At 34.5% G+C, this 23,948-nt stretch overlaps 2 protein-coding genes across 7 annotated transcripts in view; one reads left to right on the forward strand and one right to left on the reverse strand.

Moving 5' to 3' along the window:
• LOC115210355 (recQ-mediated genome instability protein 1) overlaps positions 1 to 3,921 on the reverse strand; it is a 59,282-nt gene extending 55,361 nt beyond the window's left edge. For 2 of the 6 annotated variants that reach the window (XM_036502106.1, XM_029778905.2), the window contains exon 1: positions 1,325 to 1,488. In XM_036502106.1, coding sequence (XP_036357999.1) covers positions 1,325 to 1,345 — 21 coding nt within the window. In that variant the 5' untranslated portion in view covers positions 1,346 to 1,488. Of the gene's footprint in view, positions 1 to 1,074; positions 1,266 to 1,324; positions 1,489 to 1,899 lie in introns of those variants that run through there. The other 4 variants (XM_029778906.2, XM_036502104.1, XM_036502105.1 and 1 more) reach the window with 4 other exon arrangements.
• Positions 1,605 to 16,917, forward strand: LOC115210356 (GATA zinc finger domain-containing protein 4). The gene is made up of 2 exons (XM_029778910.2): positions 1,605 to 1,728; positions 15,389 to 16,917. The coding sequence occupies exon 2, from the start codon at positions 15,397 to 15,399 to the stop codon at positions 16,330 to 16,332; it is 936 nt and encodes a 311-aa protein (XP_029634770.1). The 5' UTR covers positions 1,605 to 1,728; positions 15,389 to 15,396; the 3' UTR covers positions 16,333 to 16,917.
• Positions 16,918 to 23,948: the final 7,031 nt, after the last annotated feature.

Below are 23,948 nucleotides of genomic sequence, written 5' to 3' on the forward strand. Positions count from 1 at the left end.
TTCTTGCTGGTGAAAATAAGTTCCAGAAGTGAAGGCCGTAACTTGCAAAAGCTAGCAAAAAGAATTTTTCTTAAGCCTTACAAGCAGTTTTATTATGTACACCTGCATCTTTGATGGGATGCCAGGATGGCGATAGCTGAGTTACTATGAAGGCCATGATCACTAGCAATCAACAGCAGTAGAGACGGATATTAAAGTATCAACTAATATGTACGGCAGAGACAACTGCACTGGTTTTACAAAAGCAAAGTGAATGACAATAATTACAGGGTTGCAAAAGTCATGTAATAATAGTGGAAGCCATCAATGTCACAGAAAAACTAAAGAATAAAGTCAGAACACAGGATTGACAGAGACGACAGAAAAAACTACAGGGATGATAAGCTTGCCAACCAAGTTTAAGAGGCAGTAAAAGAATCTGAAAATATTTAGTTGAAAAAATCTCAAAATTTATGCAAGGCTATGCACAAGAGATGGAGGAAAAGTCTAAATCATTGAAAATATTGATTTCAAATTTTGATACATGGCCAGCAAGCTCGGGGGAGGGGGTAAGTCGTTTACATCGACTCCGGTGCCCTTTTTAATCGACCCTGAAAGGATGAAAGGCAAAGTCGATGACGGCGGAATTTGAACTTAGAACATGAAGACGGACGAAATGTCACTAAGCATTTCGCACGGCGTGGTAACGATTCTACCAGTTTGCCGCCTTAAACCATTGTAATATGTGCAAGACACAGCTGCATTACATATTTAATGCACACATATGTAATGACTACTAGACTTGTGCAGGAAATATGCGCATAAGAAGGGAAATACTGAGAGTTGACATTCAGGAGGGATTGGGTAAAGCGGGTAGTGTAGGAGGAATACAAAACGGATGACAAGAGAAAGAGGGATGTCAGAAGGGTTTCGTTGAAAGTGATATATAACAAGTTAGCTCCAAGGAACAGAGGTTGTTGTAGTAGTTATAACTGAAAATAAAGAGTGAGGAAACATCACATCTGTGGGCGAGAGTTTGAAATAGTTTGGTAAACAATAGTTTGAGTAGTGAGTCTAATCAGTTGAATGGGTTTCCTTTAGATGCAATCTAGGATGTTTCTATGTGCCGCAGATGTTTAAACAATAACTGCTAACAGTAAATTTTAAACAAGTCTCTAGGTAGATAACTGTAGACGCCGCTTTTGTTGAAGGTTACTGAATTTACATTAGAAAAGAAATAGTGTAGTTTTCGGAAGATTTCGGCAAGACTTGGAAGTCTTTCCAAGAGGAAATTGAAAATAATCAATAAATGTTTAAACTTAATGGTAGTATTACAATAACTCACAAGAACAGGAGTAATTATCATACATGCTGCTTATAAAAACAAAACAACCAATTTAATATGAAAAAGGAAATATTTGTTGATATAATGCGGGAAATTATGGAGAACATACGCACCAACTATCTACTTCGTAAGCAAATTATGACATTATTATGCACGTGGTTAGTTAGTATTTTCGTAATTTTCGTAAACAAAATAGTAATAATAATAATTAACAATTTTAAAATTAATTAAAATTATACGTAAATACGTTTCAGGTTTAAATTATGTACTTTAGGAATGACTTTAATTATATGAATACTAAACTAAATATCATAATTTAGTGAGGTAGTGAAATCGTCATCTGCCAAGAGGTTCTCATAGATCAGGTTTGCAGCAGTCGATCTTTTCAAAAATTGTATTGAAAGGTAAGCGCACATATTAAAAAACATACTTTTTATGTTTTCGTGATTTCATTTACATTTTACAACGTTTGTAAGTAGTTGATTTTGTTCGCCTAGTAATTTCTGTTTTTAAATCGAAATCAATGAAAATAATGACGTTTTAGTCTAAATTATTTTATAAAACACTTCTGTGACCTCATCAGTGGTCCTTTGCTTTCTTCTTTCTTATTTCTGTGTCTTCCTTACTAACAGGCCGAAATACGATTATTTTATAAAACATTTCTGTATAAAAAAAAAAAGATAAATTAGAAATTACTTTAAGCATCATGAAAATTTTTTGATAACATAAATTTCTTAAATCAAAATAGGGAAAGGTAAATTTATGTTTAAAGCAATTCAAAACAAAGAAGAAAAAAACTAAACAAAAGAAAGTCGGTTCCATTTGTCCATTTGATTTGGTCACAAGTGTTTCATTGTTTTTCATTCTATACTTCGTCTTCATCACGAGCTATTGTACATCAATTGTTAAGGCGATGAGAGTAAAGTTTGAATGAGATTTGCTGTTATTTCTAGCTTGTTGGGCGTCTGCAGAAACGTTTCTGACGTTGACCTGACTGTTCAGTTAAGCATGTTTCACCCTAGTTTACAAAAGCCTCTACATTTAATAATCCGCATATCTATTATTGTAACACTGAACATGACCTGCATAAATGTGTATATTACTCTTTATAGTTTTCTTCTTAAACAACACACAATCGTTGTTTAGCCCTAGGTCGGATCGATTCGTGTAAACATGATCAAAATAGTTCCAGCCATGGCCGTCTTGCATTTTTTCACGCATCGTGTATCATTATGTTTTATCCAATATAGTATTTGTTGTAATTTTCTTTAAATTGGCAGGGTCTTAGGATCTAAAGGATATTTGGCTGTTATTTCTCACAGGTCGGGTGATTACACAAAAGGCGTTCATGGTGGTTGTTCAACTTGTATTCAATAATGCTGTAGTTTGCTGAAACTCTTTACATATTTTGAAGATGGTATATTTGGCGATTGTTTTTAGAGAACATATTTTGTGAAATATGTGAAGTCGTAAAGAACAGTCTGTCCATTGTTTTAACATTTATTTGATTCAAATCATCTGAAAGAGATTATCAGTCTCTTGCAGATGTGTAGAATTCCACCTTTCTTCAATCCTTCTAAGGCACATACATAAATTGAGTGTTTGAGTTCCGGACGGGGTCCTACAAGGTTTCGTCATAGTTCTGGACTACGTCCAGGATGGTAAGCAGTTGCAGATCATGAAATAAGTTTTGTCGACTTTCCTACAGGATGAAATCACAGATACTGAAGTCCTTGTGTTAAAAATAAAAACCGAGGGCGACAAAGTCGGGACAGGAAAAATGAATACATAGCCAACATCATAGGTGGTCACGAACCGTTGAAGACTGTTGAAGGTGCTCGGAGAAGAACGTTGGGGTGTTGATGGGCTTTCCTGAAAAGTGCTCAATAATAGCAGAAAATCTGTATTTCCAAATTGTCTGTCTAACTCGGGAGGAGAATCTTCGTAATAGTAATCGAAACAATCCCCCTTTCGAGTGCGAAACCTAGACTCTCACTGAACTCTTGCAATTACCCCTTTAGCTGCTACACTTAGATACTTCAAATGGCCTTCAGTGTCAATTGAATGTAGAAAATGACTAACGAGGATCTCTAAGGCAATTTCCTTCATTTGACCAAAACAGCAAGAAAACGGATGTAGCTTTCAGGGAAATGTTTAAAACACCAAAGTTGCCCACCAGCCAATTCATTATCTGAAATCGACCCATGAGAAGATAAACCATAGGCATCCCCTGGAAAACAATGCCAAGACAGCTACAGAGAATAGTGGTGCTGCACTCATAGAATGGGAAATGTAATGTATCCCACATCTTACCCGCTGTAAATACAAATTGTAGCCGACAAATGATAATGATGACGAACGATTTATTAAACAAATAAATATGTTTCTTTTGGTTGTGAATGTTTTGATATAAAAGAGATTACAGTAAATGCATGGTATAATTTCATCATTTTGTTAGTGTGAGATCAGAAGCTACTGATTTAAATACGTTGTTCTGAGTCTGTACTCACAACAGAATCAATATATGCAATGTGGTTCTGTACTGCGATGGAGATTTAAAATGCGGATATGTCCAGACAATATGAGCAGGGAGGAGCCATAACAATACACACACTCTCTCTCTCTCTCTCTCTCTCTCTCTTACACGCACAAATATATGTAAACAATGTCTAATATTTTTAAACTCAGGCAAATAAATTTTTATTTTCAAATAGAAAGAAAATACTTAAAAATTATATCTCTATATTATTGACAATCGGAGTCTGCAGAGTGTTTTTGCATTATATATGTGATATATATGTATTATATATGTAATAATTAATTTACATATAAGCATGTAAATCTTTGAGAACATTGTCATTTTATAAGATTTTGTAGTATTCAGAGAATCCAGGATATTTAATAAATCAAACATTGATGAACTGTTTAATGTTGCTCTGATAGAAGAGATCTGTGATCAAAAACCCTCTAAATACTTTTATTCGGGCATTATGAATACATTATTTAATGTTGTTGTTTTACTACGGGTTACGGGGAATTTGACTGCTATTTCTAGCATGTGGAGCACACACAAATAGACTACCTGGTCAGCTGCTTTTATGTATTTTACTTTAAAGGCTGAAATTTATTGTACAGCATATATGGATGCTCAGATTTATATGAGCCAAACGTTAATAAATTTTAAACAATACGAGTATAAAAAATATACAGGCTAGAATGTTAGCTTCGAGTTCATGCTTAATATATTTGGCCTTAAGGCCATTTAAATGCAGTCTAAGAAAATGTTATACATGGCGAATATCAAATCAATTAATATTAAATTTATTTACTCTCAGTGGATGAACAGAAAAGAAAATGACAATTATGGTTTAGAAAAATGCGGTTTTTCATTTAAATACCGTAAATAATAAAAGAAGTAATTAAGAGTATTAAATCTTTTATTAATAATTGACTGTGCATAATTTGTAAAAAAAAATATGACATTGCAATATATATATATATATACAATTGCATTGGACGTAAGTCCTCTAGAATGGCTTCAACATATAGTTGTTGTAATGTACAATAACTGTTGAAATTAGTCCAGACAGTTTAATGTGGGGATTATGAGATGCTTAGTCCTCAAATGCCCCATTTTTACACACACGCACAGATGTGATCCAATTATCCTTCTTTTAAGACATTCAGCTATGGTTTAAGAGATCTGAGGTTTTATATAGCTATGGTGCGGCCTCACCTGGAACTTGCATCACCGGTCTGGAACCCCTATCTTGCCCAGGATATTAATCGTCTGGAAACCGTTCAGCGACGTGTAACCAAGAGAATACCCTCCATCAGGCATTTGCCATATTCTGAACGCCTTACTTCCCTGAGCATGGATACATTGAAACTCCAACGTCTGGCAGCTGACTTGGCAGACACCCATAAAATTATTGACCATCTTACTAACAATAACTCTGAGTACCTTTCCAAACTCCACCTGTCTAACACTCGTGGACATGTTTACAAAGCCAGAAAACAGCACAGCTCCCATGACTTTCGGAAACATTTTTTTCACGCTAAGAGTTGCTGAAGTATGGAACAAACTGCCGGCATCAGTTGTTAGTTGTCAGAGCACTGCATCCTTCCAAACTTCCATGATTCGCCAACACTACACCTGATCCCCCCCCCCACTTCCATACACACGCAAGCATGTATCTGACTCATACACTGTTCACTTCCCAGACATTTGTACATTACTGCATATGCTTTATACGCACTTTTGACAAGTTGTGGTGCACCTGAGCACTGTATACAATAATTTCATTTTTTTTTTTTTATCTGGCTGTTATTTCTTGAAAATCGAACGACCACGAAGAGATTCACTTACTATGCATGTAATACAATGAAAGACTGAATGAATCATCTGGCCAGTGACTTCACTCAAGATCGTCTGTTAAAACAAATAATTACATTGAGAGTGTGGTATATAGACTTGTTTTATTTTCTGCTAGCATTATTTACTACAAAGTATCTGAAATACTACCATACATCAGCGATTTAGGCGTTGATACTGATTAATCATCCAAGCATTTCCTAATGGATAATTATTTTGTGGTGGTGGGAGTACATAAAATGTTCGATTTACGAATAACAAAATAGAGTACCTTTATTTGTTACTGTTTACAATTTTTGTCGTCTCCCCCCCCCGCCCCATCGATCCATTAACATTAACGCAGAGAACTGTCGGGCATATAAGAGACTGATTAGCCCTTTACATGTCCCGACTACGTTGATAAAATTCCTCTGTTTACCGGAATAAAAATTTCACGCTATCCCCATTTGAAGATACATCTTGATAATCTGAAACTTATCTCATATTATCCCCTCACCCTCATGCATACACACTGGATTAGCCTGAATTTCCTCCTCCTCCTACCATCAATACAATTACTACTACCACAACTACTACTATTACTTACACAGCAAGGATTCATCCATCCATCCATCCAATTTCATAACGCAGTTTTCCTGTGAGAGTCAAGGTGACTTGTGTCCTTAAACATGCTCTCCAGAGACTCCTGTCTGAAACATCTATCAACAAATGTTACAGCTAGATTTCTAGGTTATAGTTATTACTTACCCATCCAAGTTTATAGTTATTACCCACACATCTAACTTGTAGTCTACCCTAGGCCTCCTACAAGTTGACCTTGCTCATAAAACTCTCCTGTAATTCTTTGCTCAGGTATTTGAATCAAGTGCCCACAGTACCTGTGTCCTCTTAGGGAAAAAAGTATGACCCAACTTAGAGGAACCCATAATCACTACATAGAGTAATGTTACTCCATCATCTCTTCGGGGGAACCCCACTTCAGCCACTTATATTCTTGATTATACTCTTTTAATCATTACCCAAGGCTCATGACCTTAAGTAAAAGTAGGCACTAGATCTGAATATTACAAGTTAGGCTTTTTTTCATTACATCTCTTCTTCTGATTGATGAATTTAGTACATTATTGCACCAATTCCAGTAATTCTTGCAGCCTTACATCACTCACAAAAATGACTCCAAGATACTTGAACTTCATGTGCCTCAGTGAAGCTCCACTAATATGCAAAGCACACTGATCAGGCTTTCCAATGTCTATCTTCATAAACTGATTTTCATACCTGTCTTACAGCACTTTGCAGCAAAGCTATTTAGTATATGTTGAAGACCACCTTTTGACAAGCTAAATTGTACTATGGTGTCCAAAAATATCAGCCAGCTGATCCTACTCCTACCAATTTTGAAACCATTCCCACTCCAGCATGACAGTCCAATTCAAAAGGATTATAAATACAAAAGGTGATAATACACACACCTGGCAAAATTCAAACTCCTGTGTAAATGTTTTGACCTAGCAACATTTACATGAGCACCAACTTTAAAGTATTTACACTGGGATTTCAAGGCAACAAAACCTATAACATGCAGTCATATACTATTTCTAGATCTACTAAACAAGTGCATACTTCTTGACAATACTCCTGTGATTTTTTTGAAGACTTACTGTAATATAAATATTTGGTCAGACATACTGTATTTTGGAACAAAAGTCACACTGTTCATCAGCTTTTTTGGGCTCAACAAAGATTAACAAGGCAATTTCACTATAATTAGAACATTCTCTCTTGTTGTTCTTTTTTAAAAATTGGGATTACCACTCCTGATTGCCATTACTTTGGTACCTTTCCAGGGGTTCAGGCCATATGTAGGTCAACCCAAAAATACTTTCTCTGTTTAAAGCTTTTAACATCTCAAACTGGATTTCATCAATCTCCAGTGGCTTTGCCACATTTAAAAGCTTCACTCGCCTGTGAGGTTTGCTTTCACCTCCAAACACACTTAATGTATAATTGAAGATGTTACAATGATCAGATTTAAGAGATCAGCAAACTCTTCTCTCCACCCTTGAGGTACTTCTTGGGGGAGAGAACCCTAAACAAGTTCTTGGTGGCAGGGGTGGAGTGGTACTCCTTGTTACAAAGTTGACAGATGGTCTGCCTGAATACTTTATTTGCTGAACCCCAAAATCCTCCCATGTTTTTATTGAATTTGCTGCAACTTTTTCTGCTTCATAGTACCACAAGAACAAAATAGATTTATTTTCAAGCTAAGTTTTTTAAGTTTCCTTCTTTGCTCAGATGGAATCTTTAACTTCTTGACTAAACCAGGACATACTTCTGCTACTTGGCATTTCATCATGCCATTTTCATCTGTATCATTGAACAGTTGAAGAAGTAACTGCTGAATTGAACAATCTCTACTCTGACATCTTCAGTTCAGTAAGTTCTCCAAATTCAAATGCAATAGTTTCTGCATAGTTGCTTCTAACATCACCATCAGACAACACCTTCTACTTTATCCTGTTGGTTCTCTTAGCTGTAGATAGTCTCCAGTTGCAGACAACCAAGTGGTGATCAGTTGACAGTTCAGCCCTTCTCTTTACACTCCTACAGAATCAAAAACATCCACAGAATCAAAGACATCAATAATTACAAAAAAAAAAAAAAAAAATCAATCAGTATCCTCTGTTCAAAAGTATTCTAATATCTAATTCTAATATTCATGGATATCTCTGAGTGAAGGTACTTGTAATACAGAGCCCTTTTCTAATGAATCTTCTCTTGTATTTAGATCATGTTCACTATTCTTCCCAATCACTCTTTTCTATATCAAGTAATCTTTGCCAACATGTTCATTGAAATTTCAGAGCAGAACAAATAACTATGTTTAAAACTGTTCTGACATTATTATGGAAGAACTTATATTTGAACTCTCTGTTTCGCACATAAACCTGCACCAGCCACAGAGATCCTTCATGCAGCCTAAACTTCAGAAACAAACCTTCCACTTTATAACACAACAACCAAGGAATTGTGAGTATTCCTACCCCTGCCTGTGCAATCATAGCTGATTCCACATCCAAATAATGGAATTCCCCTCCTCTATCCAAATCTACAGAACAAGAGCCATGAAACTTTTATAGAGATCTCAACTATATCTAACCAGTAAAATTTGGTCTCCACCACTAGTTCCCACTACTTACCCGTAAAGTTTGTAATGTTTGAGTTACCAGTACTAAGTTGCTCCTTCAAGCATCCTCTTAGAGATCTGGAACATACAACCTTTCTGCATCAACCACACAGCTTCCAGGACAGGTTGCAGGCCCATCAATGGTCCTCTTGGCATTGGATAGGAACTGCAATATATTTTTTAAAAAGGCCCCTCATCTTAAGGCCTGAATGCATCTATTGTTAGCCTATACAAAGAACAGTGTGACATGGTTACCTGTATGTATCCTAACTATAATAAAATTTTGATGATCTTATTTGCACCAATTACCAAATTGTTTTATTTTTTTTCTTAAATCCTCAAAAACTAAGTTTATTTAGATATGACCTTTACTTACCTCTTGACAAAGTAGTTACATTTTGTTTGAAGAAAAGAAAGGATAGTCATTAAAACACTTTTGATCATAAAAGCTGCTCAAATAAATTTGACAATAAAAACAACAATCATATTGATACACACTTTAAGGCGGCAAGCCAGCAGAATTGCTAGCAGACTGAGCAAGATGCTCAGTGGCATTTTGTCCATCTTTACATTCTGAGTCCAAATTCTACCAAAGTTGACTTTGCCTTTCATCCTTTTGGGGCCGATAAAATAAGTACCAGTTGAGCTCTGGGATCAATCTATTTGACCTATCCCTCCCCTGAAATTGCCAGCCATGTGCCAAAACTTGAAAGCAATATTCATATAGACTTTAAAATGATCTCTAAAAAAGAAAAAAAAAAGAGAGATCAAATAACAAAAAATATAAAACATTTAAGTGATAATTGTGTCTAAAAATGCCGGAGCCCTCTTCTTCCACCACATACATACTTACCCAAACTCATGGACTTCATCCTTTCGGGGTCGATAAATTAAGTACCAGTTGCATACTGGGGTTGATCTAATCGACTGGCCCTCTCGCCCAAAATTTTGAGCCTTGTGCCTAGAGTAGAAAAGAATATATACACATTGCCATATATAGTAATTTCAGTGTACTTTACTTTGTTGTTTTTTCTTGTATTATAACCCAGCAAACAAGCATTTTACATTTGTTACTGCTCAAACTTTGGAGTTTGGGTCAATAAGCATTCTGTCAATTAAACATGCCATAATTTCTGGTGTACAAGTCAATGAGGTATTGAGTGTATTATATGGTATATCTTTTACCTATTTCTGTCATTACACTGTGGCCATGCTGGGGTACTGCCTTGAACTTTCAGTTAAATGAATTGACCTCTACATTTTTGTTTCTAAACCTGGCACATAAGTATTGGTCTACTTGTTCACTCTGCTAGAAATAGCAACCAAATCTCCTTTAATTCATAACATCCAAATTTAAATTAAGGAAGGTTACATTGAATAATGTAGCTCTAGGAATACTTTGAACAAACAGTGTAGTCATGGCTGGAATGCTTTTGATCACAGGTCTGAAACTAAGCAACATATTATAAAGAACAGATTAAGCTAGCTCTTCAGAAGATCCACTTTAAATATTTTTTTTTATTTGTTCTTTAAGTTAGCTATTTATCTTAGTTAATGTAAGTCTATAGTCATTATGTGACATTGCTTGCAGAAAAATCGCTGAATTGTAAGATTGCCAAAAGAAATTATATATCTTTAAGTACTAGAACACCTACACAAAATGACAATGAAGTGTAATGACTATGTTGTTTTATTACCAACATTACAAGAAAGAAAAACTGTTAAACTTTATAGTAACAATGATTTAACCATGTGAATGGAATATAAAGACTACAAAAAGCAGAATCGTTTCTAGAATGTCTGAAAGTGTGAAAGCAAAGAATATTCAAACACATTTTCCTGTCAATTAAACATGCCATAATTTCTGGTGTACAAGTCAATGAAGTATTTAGTGTATATATGGTATATCACTTACCTATTTCTGTCATTACACTGTGGCCATGCTGGGGCACTGCCTTGAACTTTCAGTTAAATGAATCGACCTCTACATTTTTGTTCCAAACCTGGCACATAAGTATTGGTCTACTTTTGTCAAACTGCTAAGTTACAGAGCAGTAAACAAATCAACATTTGTAAGTGTTGGGGGGGAGACAAACACAGATACAAAACACACACACACATACACATGCACACATGACAGGCTTCTTTCAGCTTCTAACTACCAAATTAACTTACAAGGCCTTGGTCAACCTGAGACTATAGTAGAAGACACTTGCCCAAGGTGCTATGCAGTGGGACTGAACATAGTATCAAGTGGTTAGGAAGCAAGCTTCTTACCACACAGCCATGCCTGTGCCTTGATATTCAAGCATCGTACTATCTTTTCCGACTCTGCTGCATTTTACATGGAATTTTTGGTCCTCCAAAGTCATCTTGGTGTACAAATTGACCTAACTTTTTCTGGCTGTAAATTTTGGTCCAGAATGGGCCATCAAGCAAAATTCTTCCATAAATGATATGGAATTGAATGTGACAATTTAAATGAGTATGGTGGTGATGATGATGATAATCATGATGTTGAGAAATACATTTCAAAGATTGTACTCTTAATATTTACTGTTGCTTTACAAACAGTGATATTGTGTTTGCTTTACATGTACATACACATGAACACACACACATGCATACAGACAGAGAGTGAAGGAGAGAGAGAGAGAATCATTCCTTCATTTATCCAATGAGTCAAAGAATGCTAAGATCATTCAAACTTATGAGTAAGAACACTTGAAGAACAGATTGCTTATATGATACAGCATAAGTCATTAAAATAATAAAAGCTCAAAATAATTTTAATATTAAGACTACAATCTTTGAAATGTATTTCTCAACATCATGATCATGATCATCATCATCACCATCATCATCTCACCATCATCATCACCATACTCATTTAAAGTCTACTTTTCCATGCTTGCATGGGTCAGACAGAATTTATTTGAGGTAGATTTTCTACAACCAAGCTGCCCTTCTTTTTGCCACCCTTCAAGTGTTTCCAAGTAAGGTAATATTTTCTCTACGGCCAGACATGTTCTCACGGAATATTGGAAATAAATGACATTACTTGCCAGATAGCGACACCCATTTATAATTAACATGCAATGTCAGGGTCAGGAGACACCACCACACACACATGCATGCACATGTAAAGATATATATATATATATATATATAATCAAGGTGCAGAAATGGCTTACTCCAAATGAATAAGGTGATGTAATCCAATGGTAAAATAAATCCACAAATTAGGTTTTCCAAAGCCAGTCAGAAGGACAAGGGTCTGTGTGAGCATGCGGTAAATAGTTAATATAAAACATGGAGTAAAAAAGACAAGAAAAAAACAACAACACAAAGACATGCAAAGTATTAATGAGATGCTCAGAGAAGGAAAGAAAAAGTGGTTGTTTTATATTTCAAGCATAGCTCTTCTTTAGAAACAGGAGACAGGAAAGTCCAAAAGAAAAGGAAGGAGGAAAAACATCACCAACAGTCCACTTGTGGTTACGTGGACTGTTGGTGATTATTTTTCCTCCTTCCTGTTCTTTTGGACTTTCCTATGTCTCCTGTTTCCAAAGAAGAGCTATGCTCGAAACAAAAAAACAACCACTCTTTCTTTCCTTCTCTGAGCGTCTCATTAATACTTTGCATGTACTACATCCTTGCGTTATTATTTTTTTCTTATATATCTCTATATACACTTCTGTATATGAGAGGCTTCTTTCAGTTTCCATTTACCAAATCCACTCACAAGGCTTTGGTCAGCCACAGACTTTAGTAGAAGACATTTGTACACAGTACTGCACAGCAGGACTGAAGCAAGGGCCATGTAGTTAGGAAGCAAACTTCTTACTTCACAGCTATGCATGAATTCAATAAATTAGTCACCAAACATCAATATTAAGACAATGATAAGGCAGCAACCTGGCAAAATTGTTCGTATAATAAGCAAAATTCTTTGCACCATTTCATCTACCTTCACAATCTGAGTTCAAATTCTACTGAGGACAACTTTGTCTTTCATCCTTTCTGGGTCAGTGAAATAAGTACCAGTTGAACGGTAGGGTAGATGTAATTGACTTACTCTCTCACCCAAAATTGCTAGCCTTGCACCAAAATTTAAAACGAATATCAAGACAATGATAACCCTTAGCAAAGAACTGATTTGTGGACAGCCAGTAAAGAAGCCACTATAATATAACATTATAGAACACGTATATAGAAGCCGCTATATATAACATTATAGAACACAGTGTTAATATACTTTGTAGTATATTATGGTTGCTTAACAAAATACAGTGTCCCTACAGGTCAGTAATATTTATGTTCTAGCTTCCAGGAATGTTTGATATGTAAAATTGGTATATCCAATAATGTTACACCACTATATTTAGTGGCTATTTAAGCACTGTGTTCATGGATGATCAGTGGGTTGGCTGGGTGCTGATGATGGAGCAAAACCTCCTGAAATATGGCATATATGCCCATTACCCATTTTTCATCTTCAATTTCATTTTTGTTTACATCAGGTGTCTTGGATACGAAATGCTGTAGCAAAATGAGTGCTAGCTGTAATTTCTATAGAAAATCTGTAGACATTACCTTAATAAGTGATGTAATAGCACTGCTAACACAATAGAACACTATGAACTATTAAATATACTTTGTAGTATATTATGGTTGCATAATGAAATAGTGTCCCTACAACTCATCAATAAAATACCAATTGGACACTGGAGTCAATAAAATCAACTTTTCTTCCTTCCCCCAAATTGCTGGCCTTTTGCCAAAATTTGAGACCATTATTTCTTATTAGAAACATGAAAATAATAACAAAATATCAAAAAGCAATTTTGATTGACACTAGTAAAATGATAGGTGAACTGTGCTTAATTTATTTTTTTATTTTTTTGATGCTTGAATTTTCTTATCTGAAGCACGGACATGGATAGGTGCAGCAAAGCTGTGTGGTAAGAAGTTTGCTTCCCAACAATATGGCTCTGTGTTCACTCCTACTGTGTGACACCTTGGACAATTGACTTCTGGTGTAGCTCCAGGCTGACCAAAGCCTTGTTGATGGATTTTGCAGGCATAAATTGAAAGAAGCCCATCATATATATATATATATATATAATATATATATATATATAGTGTAGGAGTGGGTATTAAATGTACACTATTATATATATATATATATATATATATATATATATATATATATGTGTGTGTGTGTGTGTGTATATATATGTATGTATGTATATACATACATATATATATGTGTATGTATGTGTGCATTTGTGTCCTTTTATCTTGACATCATATGATAGTTGCAAATAATTGATGCTGCTTCTAGGACAGAGTAGACGCAGCATCATTCATTTCCAAAATTCTATAAGAACATGCTTGGCCATGGAGAAACATTATCTTGTTTGGAAACAGGTGAGTTTTGGTGGCAGGAAGGGTACGCAGCCATAGAACATCCACCTCAATAAACTCCATCTAACTCATGCAAGTATAGAGAAGTAGATGTTAAATGGCATGGTGACTTACTTTTTTATTGTATGATTTCTGATTCCCAAAGCTATCTCATAAATACTATGTTTTAATTTAGCATTATTGTTAAATGTGTTTCTATGAACATTATTTTACATTATTATTTATGCTTTATAAGATTATGGGGTTAAAATTGTGAAATCTTGAAATTATAGTTCTTAAAAATATGTGAACTCATTTCAGATTTTGAACACGCCTATCCACAAAAATCAGTACACACACATGCACACACACACACACACACACTAAAACTAAATGTAAATCTAAACAAACAGTTTTTAAAAGAAAGCCATCTGTTAATGAGTGAATTATATCTATTAAGCATATAATTATTTAAAGTTTCATCTGTCTTCATTCCTCTTTGGGATAAAAATACATAGAACCAAGAATGGTACGAATCAAAAGGTTAAACTGTTCCTCAAAAAAACAGAAGAGTTTTATATAATCATTTTTTTATCTTTTATGTTGATTGCAGCCATGCTGGGGCACCTTCTAGAAGAATTTTTAGTCAAATGATTTGCCCCCAGTACTTATTATTTTTTTTATGCCTGGTAATTATTCTATCAGTCTCTTTTGCTGATCCATTAAGTTATGGGGACATATAAACACACCAACACCAGTTGTTAAGCAGTACTGAGGTACAAACACAGACACAAAGGCACAATAGGTATCTATTTATATATCTATATAATACATGATGGGCTTCTTTTCAGTTTCTGTCTACTAAATCCACTCACAAGGCATTGGTTGGCCCAGAGCCTTAGGTGCCACACAGTGGGACTGAACCTGGAACCATATAGTTGGGAAGCAAACTTCTTACCACACAGCCACACCAGCACCTATGTCTAAATATCTTTCTTAAAAATATTTTTGTTTGAAATGATTTATACATTTTCTTTCTCCCAATAGTAGCAATTTAAGTGTAACATTTCATTTATTTTATATTATTTTCTAGGTGTCATCATGATAGGAGAAAGGAAACAAGATTTATATATTGCTTTGAAAGAAGAAAGTAAGGTTTTGCAAATGAAATTTTCTCAGATTTCAGCTGAAGCAATATATTATACATTTTTGAATAAACAAGTGAAAAACGATAAAACTACATCTAATTCATTCAATAATATTAACTCTAATGAACTCCAGAATAAAAAAGAAAATGCTCAGGATTGCAAACATAGTGACGTAACAAACAACAATAGTAAATACAATCAAAAGATAGGCAATGATAATAAAATAAACAAGAGCAGATTGCTTTATTACAGTCTGGCTAATGAGTTTTCTGTTTTGAAATCTAAGAGTGAGTGTGAGTTGAAAGAAGGTTTATACAAAATAATTACCTTAAATTCCATAAATAAACTGAATAAGACAAATATAAATAATGCTACGAAGCAAAAGCAAAAAGTAAAAGATCACAGTAATAAAGTAAATGTGAATGACAGTAAAGATGTGAAAATGAAGCGTAATAACAGTATGAAGAAAACTGATTGTCATCATGGAGACACTGATACAAAACTAGTTAAAAGTGGTGGTAAACATAACGAATTAATACAAGCTCTGAAAAAAGAGCATTGTCTTATGAACTGGAAGAAAAATGCTGAAAAGGCAGAGTTATCTTTCCTGGAACGTTTTGCAAAGAAGGAGAAACCAAAAAAGGAACATCATGTTGCAAATACTAAACAAAAAGGTGTAGAAAAACAATGCAAAAAAGTCTCCCAAAAATTGCAGTTTGTGATTCAAAAAAGTCTTTGTGAGGAATATAGACTTTGTTTGAAACAAAAGAAAAATCGTGAAGATGAAGAAATTGTTTATCAAAAATATCTATCACATTCCATGGATGCAATTCCTCTTTCAGCTTCAAAATCTAAAGTAATTTCCAAATCAGTGGGAAAAAGAAAATAAAAACTGTTGCTACTGTTCTAACAATAAAGATGTAAGAAAAATGATAGTATCATGAGATTTGGTAATGGTAAATGGTTTTCAGAGATTTTTGAAATCTAAATGTGATATAAATTAAAGATACCACTATCTTTGTCGTATACTATATCGTTTGCTTTGACTTTTAACTTTTAAGTGTTTCAGTTATTAGTGCTACTTTTTCAGATATACTCATATATGTTCTGTGATATTTCATTTTTTTTACAGTGTCCATAAATTCAAATACTTCCACAAAATTTTGAAGTAAATATTTTTTATTTTTTATTTTATTCACTGATCAAATACTGAGGTCAGTGGCATCAGTTAACTGCCTCTTTAGAATAGTGCCTAAATTAGAAACAATTTTATTCAATGAAGTACAGCTATGGCCATATGGTTAAGAAGTTTGCTTCAGAATCACATGGTTTATGGTTCATTCCCACTGCATGTACACTGCTGGCTGACATCTATTCTAGCCACAGGTTAACCAATGCTTTGTGAATGAAATTTGGTAGAGAAACTAGAGGAATCCCATCCTATATTTATAAATTTATATGTGTTTTTGGATGTGGATGAATGTACATGTTTCCTCCTGTGCTGATATGAGTGTGCTAATTGTAAGCAAAAGTTAGTGTAATACAATTTTCACAAAAGCATGTCCAGCTATTGAACTCTTCATTATTTGAAGAACAAAGAAAGGTATTACCTCACTTGGATTTAAGTTAGGGTTAGCAACAGGTAGAGTATCCAGCTGTAGAAAAATTTTCTGCAGTAAAAATTTATCTAATCCATGCAAGTATGGAAAAGTGAACATCAAAATGAAGATGATGATGATGATGTGAAATAGAATCAGTGCCCAATTTTCATTTTGATGGACTATTGCAAGGGAAGTAAGGCATGCAATTTAGACAAAATAAAAGTAAAATGAGTTGATATCATAGTATAATCACTCTGCTGTTATATCTCTCAGGCTATTTAAAGTACAAACATGTACACCATACTAAAAAATTGTCATTCTAATTGGTATTATTTGTTTAAAATCTGTTTTTCTTTAGTAGTATTATCTCATCTGTATTAATGAGGAAGCTGAATATCTATTCATGTTTCAAATAAAAACATTCTTTCTAGAGGAATTATATGCATGTGTGTATTCTAATCAATACTGAAAAATGTACTCAGCTTATTATTGAGGTTAATGAGTTGGTAAAATGAGTATAATCTGTGGTATTGAGTGGAATACAATGTACATGATAATACTTCCAATCAGTTAAATTGAGAAGCCATGAGAACTACTCCCTGGTACTACATCAGATCATCATTATTATTATTATTATTATTATTATTATTATTATGTTTGACGTTTGCTTTGTATTTGTACAAGTTGGCTCCAAGTCTCATGCAGAGACCTCAAGAGACAACAAGTTGGAAGTTCATGTTGGTCTTATGCCTAGGGTGTCAAATGTTTAAGAAAACAAGAAAATTATGAATTTGTTTTAAATTTTGAGATTACACAGACAGTATTTTACGTAGAATATGGGCAGTTCCTATGAGCACTATCTTCTGAATTTCTGCCATTTTGGGGTTTCCTGGTATCTGAGCTAGGTAGCAATCAGTCCCTTTTGCTATCATTCCTAGGGCACCTATGACAACAGGTATTGTTTTAGTCTTGAGGTCCCACATTTTGCCAATTTCTATTTCAAGATCTGTATACTTGCTCAGTTTTTGGTAGGTCTTGACAGATATATTTATATCGATTGGGACAGTCATATCAATGAAGAAGCATGATTTTTGTCTGAAGTCTTTCAATATAATGTCTGGCCCATTCGCATCAATCTTTCTGTCAGTTTGAATGGCGAAGTTCCAGAGGAGTGAGATTTGATCATTTTCAAGCACTGGAGGTGGTTTGTGTTCCCACCAGTTTTTATCATGGGGCAGGTCCAGGCTTTTGCAAATTATTATTATTATTTAAAATTCCCTTCAAAATTATATCATAACTTTTTAATGTTAACATGTCTCCTTGCCTAGACATTACTTTTTGTTGTCGCATTTAATTATTTATTGCTTTGTGCTAATTTTCATTTTTATTTTTTCCACCATTGATAATTTAAAAGAACTGTGAACTCAATAAAAATTTTCATTATTCATGTTGTTGTAATTGTTGTTGTTGTTGTTGTTGTTGCTGTTGCTGCTGCTGGTATTGATGATGATGATGCTTACCCTCGTGTCATTCATCAAGCAGGCCTAAAATCAAACTCACTCCAACATTACATTACCCAGGAAGTATTTTTAAAGAATGTACAGTGTGATTTCAGAGACATTTGGCTGCTATTTCTAGTTCATATCAGTTTATTGTTTTGAAGTGAAAGGTATTCCAACCACAACCAACTCATCATTTTAGTTATAGATATCTACAACTACATCATACAAGATTTTCTTTTTTAAGAAGACAGAGTGGTATTTGAGAAGGATTTTCTTACTACTTATGCTAATATAGCTTCTTCTATATTAACAAGCAAATACATCTAATGATTTCTTTTACCAGTCACTTGCCCCTCTCCCTTTCACATAAATACACACCTGACAAAACATACTGATTCTTCAGCCAATGTGCTTCTATTCTTATCATCAATTTTTACTTATATTTCATACAATCTACTTCTAGCATGGAAAGAAAAAACTTTTGTTTCTTGTAGCTATAACAATTACCTGAACTTTTTCCATCCCCTTCTTATTCTAGCTACTATTATTCATTCTGTCGATGCAGGCATGATTGTGTGGTTAAGAGATTTGCTTCTCAATCATGAAGTACTAAGCTGAACCCTGTTATATGGAATGTAGACAGGAGCCTTTTACTATAATCTCAGTACAGTCATATGAGAAATTGTCACATTAATTGATTAAACTATTGAATTATTATCAAAACCAAGCCCTTAGTGGCAGCGCTAATCATAAAATTGGGTTTGTAGTCTTTATAGCATTATAAGATGATTTTAGTGCTAGAATTTCAATTGTCTTTTATTTCAAGACTAGAGGTCATGCTTTTGGGCCCTGCTATTTGTAGAATTTCATGTATTATGAGTTCTTGGTTTTGATTGTCTAAGCACACAACCCCCTTAATAATGATGCCTTTGACAACAACACTGAAACTGTCAGTACAGAAATGCAGAAGACCTAACTGTGGTATATGCGTCAACCTAATTGAGGGATCGGAGTTCTCTATCAAACAGGGTCAATGTTTTACAGTGAAAAACAACTTCACATGTTCTTCAGAAAACCTAATGTATGTATTAACTTGCTCAGGGTGTCAAGAGCAATACATAGGCCAAACCAAAAACAGACTACATCAAAAGATGACTCTACATAGATCCCAAATCAATATTCAGGAATACAGAAAAATAGCATTCAGCAAACACATTGACATTTACTCCACTAAGGAACCCAGCTTCAGAACTTTTCCCCTCTATAAATTTAGTGATGATGCAATCTATAATCAGCACATTAGCAAAGAGTCATATTTTATCACAAAATATAAATCTCTTTTGAATGCATCCACCACAAATGACAATACTACAAGGGCCTTACAATAATACCCATAAAAATATTTAAATGATATATTCAGAACAGTCACTACCCATGAATTTATTCAGAACATTTCCAATCACTACTATTACAAACACAACAGGTCACTTTTAGGTCACTTGACCATTTAAGATGATTCCACCAACATCCTACTACTGTCATACCACCCCCATATTTTTCTTATTCTTTCTCTTTTTTCCTACTCCCTCTTCTTATTATTCTTTCTCTTTTTTCCTACTCCTTCTTCTTCTTCTTCTTCTTCTTCTTCTTCTTCTTCTTCTTCTTCTTCTTCTTCTTCTTCTTCTCTTCTTCTTCTTCTTCCTCCTCCTCCTCCTCGGCTACTGGTGCTCAAACAATCAAAACCAAGAACTCATATCAAATATTCTTTTAGGATTGCTCCTACCTACTACCTACTACCAAGCCTCCACAAGAATGAAAAAGAGAGACAGACAGACAGAGAAAAAGAAAAATGCCCCTTGTATTAGAAAACTATGGAAATATTTTTTTTCAATTTCATTTAATTTTTCCACATTTTAATTTGTATTTCATGCTTTACTTATGAAAAAGTCTCAAAGACTGAAACCAGTACTGAAATGTTCTTCACAATAAAATTATTTTAGCATTTTCTACCTTGTTTTGTTTACCATATACATATCAACTTATATGTTCCTTTTCAAACTTCTACATATATATATATATATATTATATATATATATATATATATATATATATATATATATATATAATATATATATATATATATATATATATAATTAATAGTATCAAGGTAAGAAAAATTTTAGAATTTTTTTAATACCAGTGGCCTAGCATGTAGAAAAATTAGTTAATAGACTATATATTATTCATATAAATATAATGTACATTTAAACACATAAGAAGCATCCATCATAGGACACCTAGCTTGCTAGAAGGAACACCCAAAATCCAAACCACTATTAGGACAAATTTCAAAGGGAATGAAAAATAAAAACATTTACCATCTATCTCTTGGACCATGGTTTCTGACTTTATATTAGCAAATAAAATAATTTGTTAGGAGAAGTCTTCATCAACAGGTACGCCTATTTTAAATATATGAATACCAGAGAATCCAGCATGTGCACCATGCTTATCTCTATATATATAAAGCTGAAGTTGTCTGTGTATGGCAGGTTTGGTAGCCTTCAACTAACACTATCTCCTCCGAGACCCTGCGGCGCAAGTTGACCAAAATTGAGAGTATGATAGAAAAAGGCTTACTCTTCCTTCTGTAGAAGAAAAAATTCAAATTGGATCATGTTAACATCAAAAATTATTTACATCAAAAAGGTGCTTTTTTTCTATGAAAATCCCTATTTTTTACGATCTTTTGACTGCTGCGTCGCCATCTTTCGGTGTATTTCAACCAGAAAAATGTTCACTTAAAGAGAATAACAAGCTACATAATGCAAAATTTTTACTTTTCAAAAATTCCAATTCTAAAGAGTCTAAACAAACTCGAGCAACGCCGGGCGATACTGCAAGTATATTATAATTTTTCAAATCCACTGCACAAGCGCAGTTTTTTTGTTGGCAGCAAATGAAATAATGCCAGCGTTACTTCGAAAATTTGGCAAAAAAATTATCAATAATTAATAATATCAAGGTAAGAAAAATTTTTAGAAATTTTTAATACCAGTGGCCTAGCATGTAGAAAAATTAGTCAATAGACTATATATTATTCATATAAATACAGTGTATATTTGAACACATAAGAGGCATCCATCATAGGACACCTGGCACGCTAGAAGGAACAGCCAAAATTCAAACCACTTTTAGGGACAAATTTCAAAGGGAATGAAAAATAAAAACATTTACCATCTATCTCCTGGACCATGGTTTCTGACTTTATATTAGCAAAAATAAAATAATTTGCTAGGCGAAGTCTTCATCAACAGGTATGCCTAGATTAAACATATAAATATGAAGCAATCTATTTGCTAATATAAAGTCAGAAACCATGGTTCAGGAGATAGATGGTAATGTTTTTATTTTTCATTCCCATCGAAATTTGTCCCTCAGTGGTTTGGATTTTGGCTGTTCCTTCTAGCATGCCAGGTGTCCTATGATGGATGCCTCTTATGGATGCTGAGGCAAAAGTTCAAAAAATAATCTCAGGATTTTTTTTTATTGCAAAACGACTTTTCTGCCTGCTACCCTAAACACAGTGAAGATGTACGTTACTGCCTTCCCAACGTCATATTCAGTAGTGCAGGACTTCAGTACAGCTGCTTAGCTTCTTTCTAAGCAAAATAAAATCAGACTGAAAATTATTGAACGCGGCGATCTAAGACTGCCTTTTAGTGTCTTTCAGCCTGATGTTTGGAAGTTGATGTCCCTGCACAATGTACATCCATGAAAACTATGAAAACAACGCAGTTACAACTGAGATGTAAATTTGCATCCATATTGTAAAAACAGCAAAATAATGGGTCTATAAGCTTAAGTTTAATTCGTGAAATACAGTTTTGAATTTGCTGAAAACGAGATCTATGGTTTATGGTGTGTGTGGTTCGCTTGAAACGTGGTCTGGGAACCAAAGGGGCGACAGTCCGAAAAAGTTAGGAATCACTGTTTTAGCCAATGTATTTTCTTTGACGACAAGTTAAACCTTAATCCTAACCCTAAACCCCAACTCAAACAGAAGCCATCATTCTCTCTCCACGTCGCTTCATATATATATATATATATATATATATATCCTTCTCTCTCTCTCTCTCATTATTCCAGAGAAACCAAAGATTAAAGAGAGACTGAAGGGGAGAAAAAAATAGGAAAAAGCAGAGTTTAAAACAACCCCTTTTCCAGCTCTAAGCGAATATTGCTCCATTTTTCTTTAAGAGAAACAGGCTGCAATTTGAGGGACATTAGCGGTTATCTCAAAACAGATGTTATGCAAACAGCCTTGAAAGATGCTGGATAATAATGGTCTCAAAATTTGGCACAGGACCAGTAGTTTTTCAGAGGAGGGAAAAGATTCAGAGGGTAAACTAAAAGCTGAAAGGTGTCCCTTTGTTTTCATATAATATGTGTATTGAAAACAAATATATTTCTTTGTTTTCATATAATATATTTATTATTATATAAATATAATAATATTTTTTTTGTAACATCCTAGGGTTTTACTTTTTCTCTTGTCTTACCTTTCCCTCTACAAACTGATTACAGGCCAAATCTTTTCTCATAACTTTCACATTTTGCATATTATAAGTATAAAAAGAATGTGTAGGGAAAACGACCGTACGTAAGGAGTTGGTGGCAGAAATGCCTCCTTTTTAACGCCTCATGGTTGCCATATCAAAAGAAGAAGCCAAATACATGATATAAATGAATAAGTGCCAAAAGGAATAATGAGGACGACAACCGTTTAACTGTTTGAGATGTGTACTATAAGATAAAGTATGGGTGCTTGCAAAGTGGAGTGTCTGTGTGCATGCGACAAGTGTTTGTGTCTGTGTGTTCGTGTGTGCGACAGAAGTACAAACAAGGTGTATGCGGGCAAAACAAAATACAGCGCATAGAAAAAAATCTCTCATGGTATTTCAGACAAGATGGAGTTAATTTACCAGTTCGTAGTAAAGTACATAATAGCAGTTCGTTCTGTAACAGGATGTTGGGATCACAAGTGCAGATGCCGGTTGAACACATGTCGTGTAGCGGTTGTGGCTTCAATGCTGTGCCAGGTTACATTGGTACAGAAGATCTCGCAGGTAGTGCTGTGCTGTTAACCTCGGTGAAAATCACAACAGCGAGAAAGCTAAACCTGAGTGAGTGCTGTGTACGTATTAGTGTTGCTGGAGATGAAGGCGACGGAGATGGAGACGACGTGAAGTTGAAGGACGGCGATGGTGATGGCGATGGTGATTGCGACGGCAGAGAAAGGCGTCGTTGAGATGAAGGCGTCGGTGGTGGAAACGTCCTGTGTTGCTGGTGTATGTTAGCGTCGTCATTGGCTGGAGCAGGAACATGACTGACTGGCTGGA

Source organism: Octopus sinensis, linkage group LG4 (assembly GCF_006345805.1).
Source record: "Octopus sinensis linkage group LG4, ASM634580v1, whole genome shotgun sequence".
NCBI classification, from domain to species: Eukaryota; Metazoa; Mollusca; class Cephalopoda; order Octopoda; family Octopodidae; genus Octopus; species Octopus sinensis.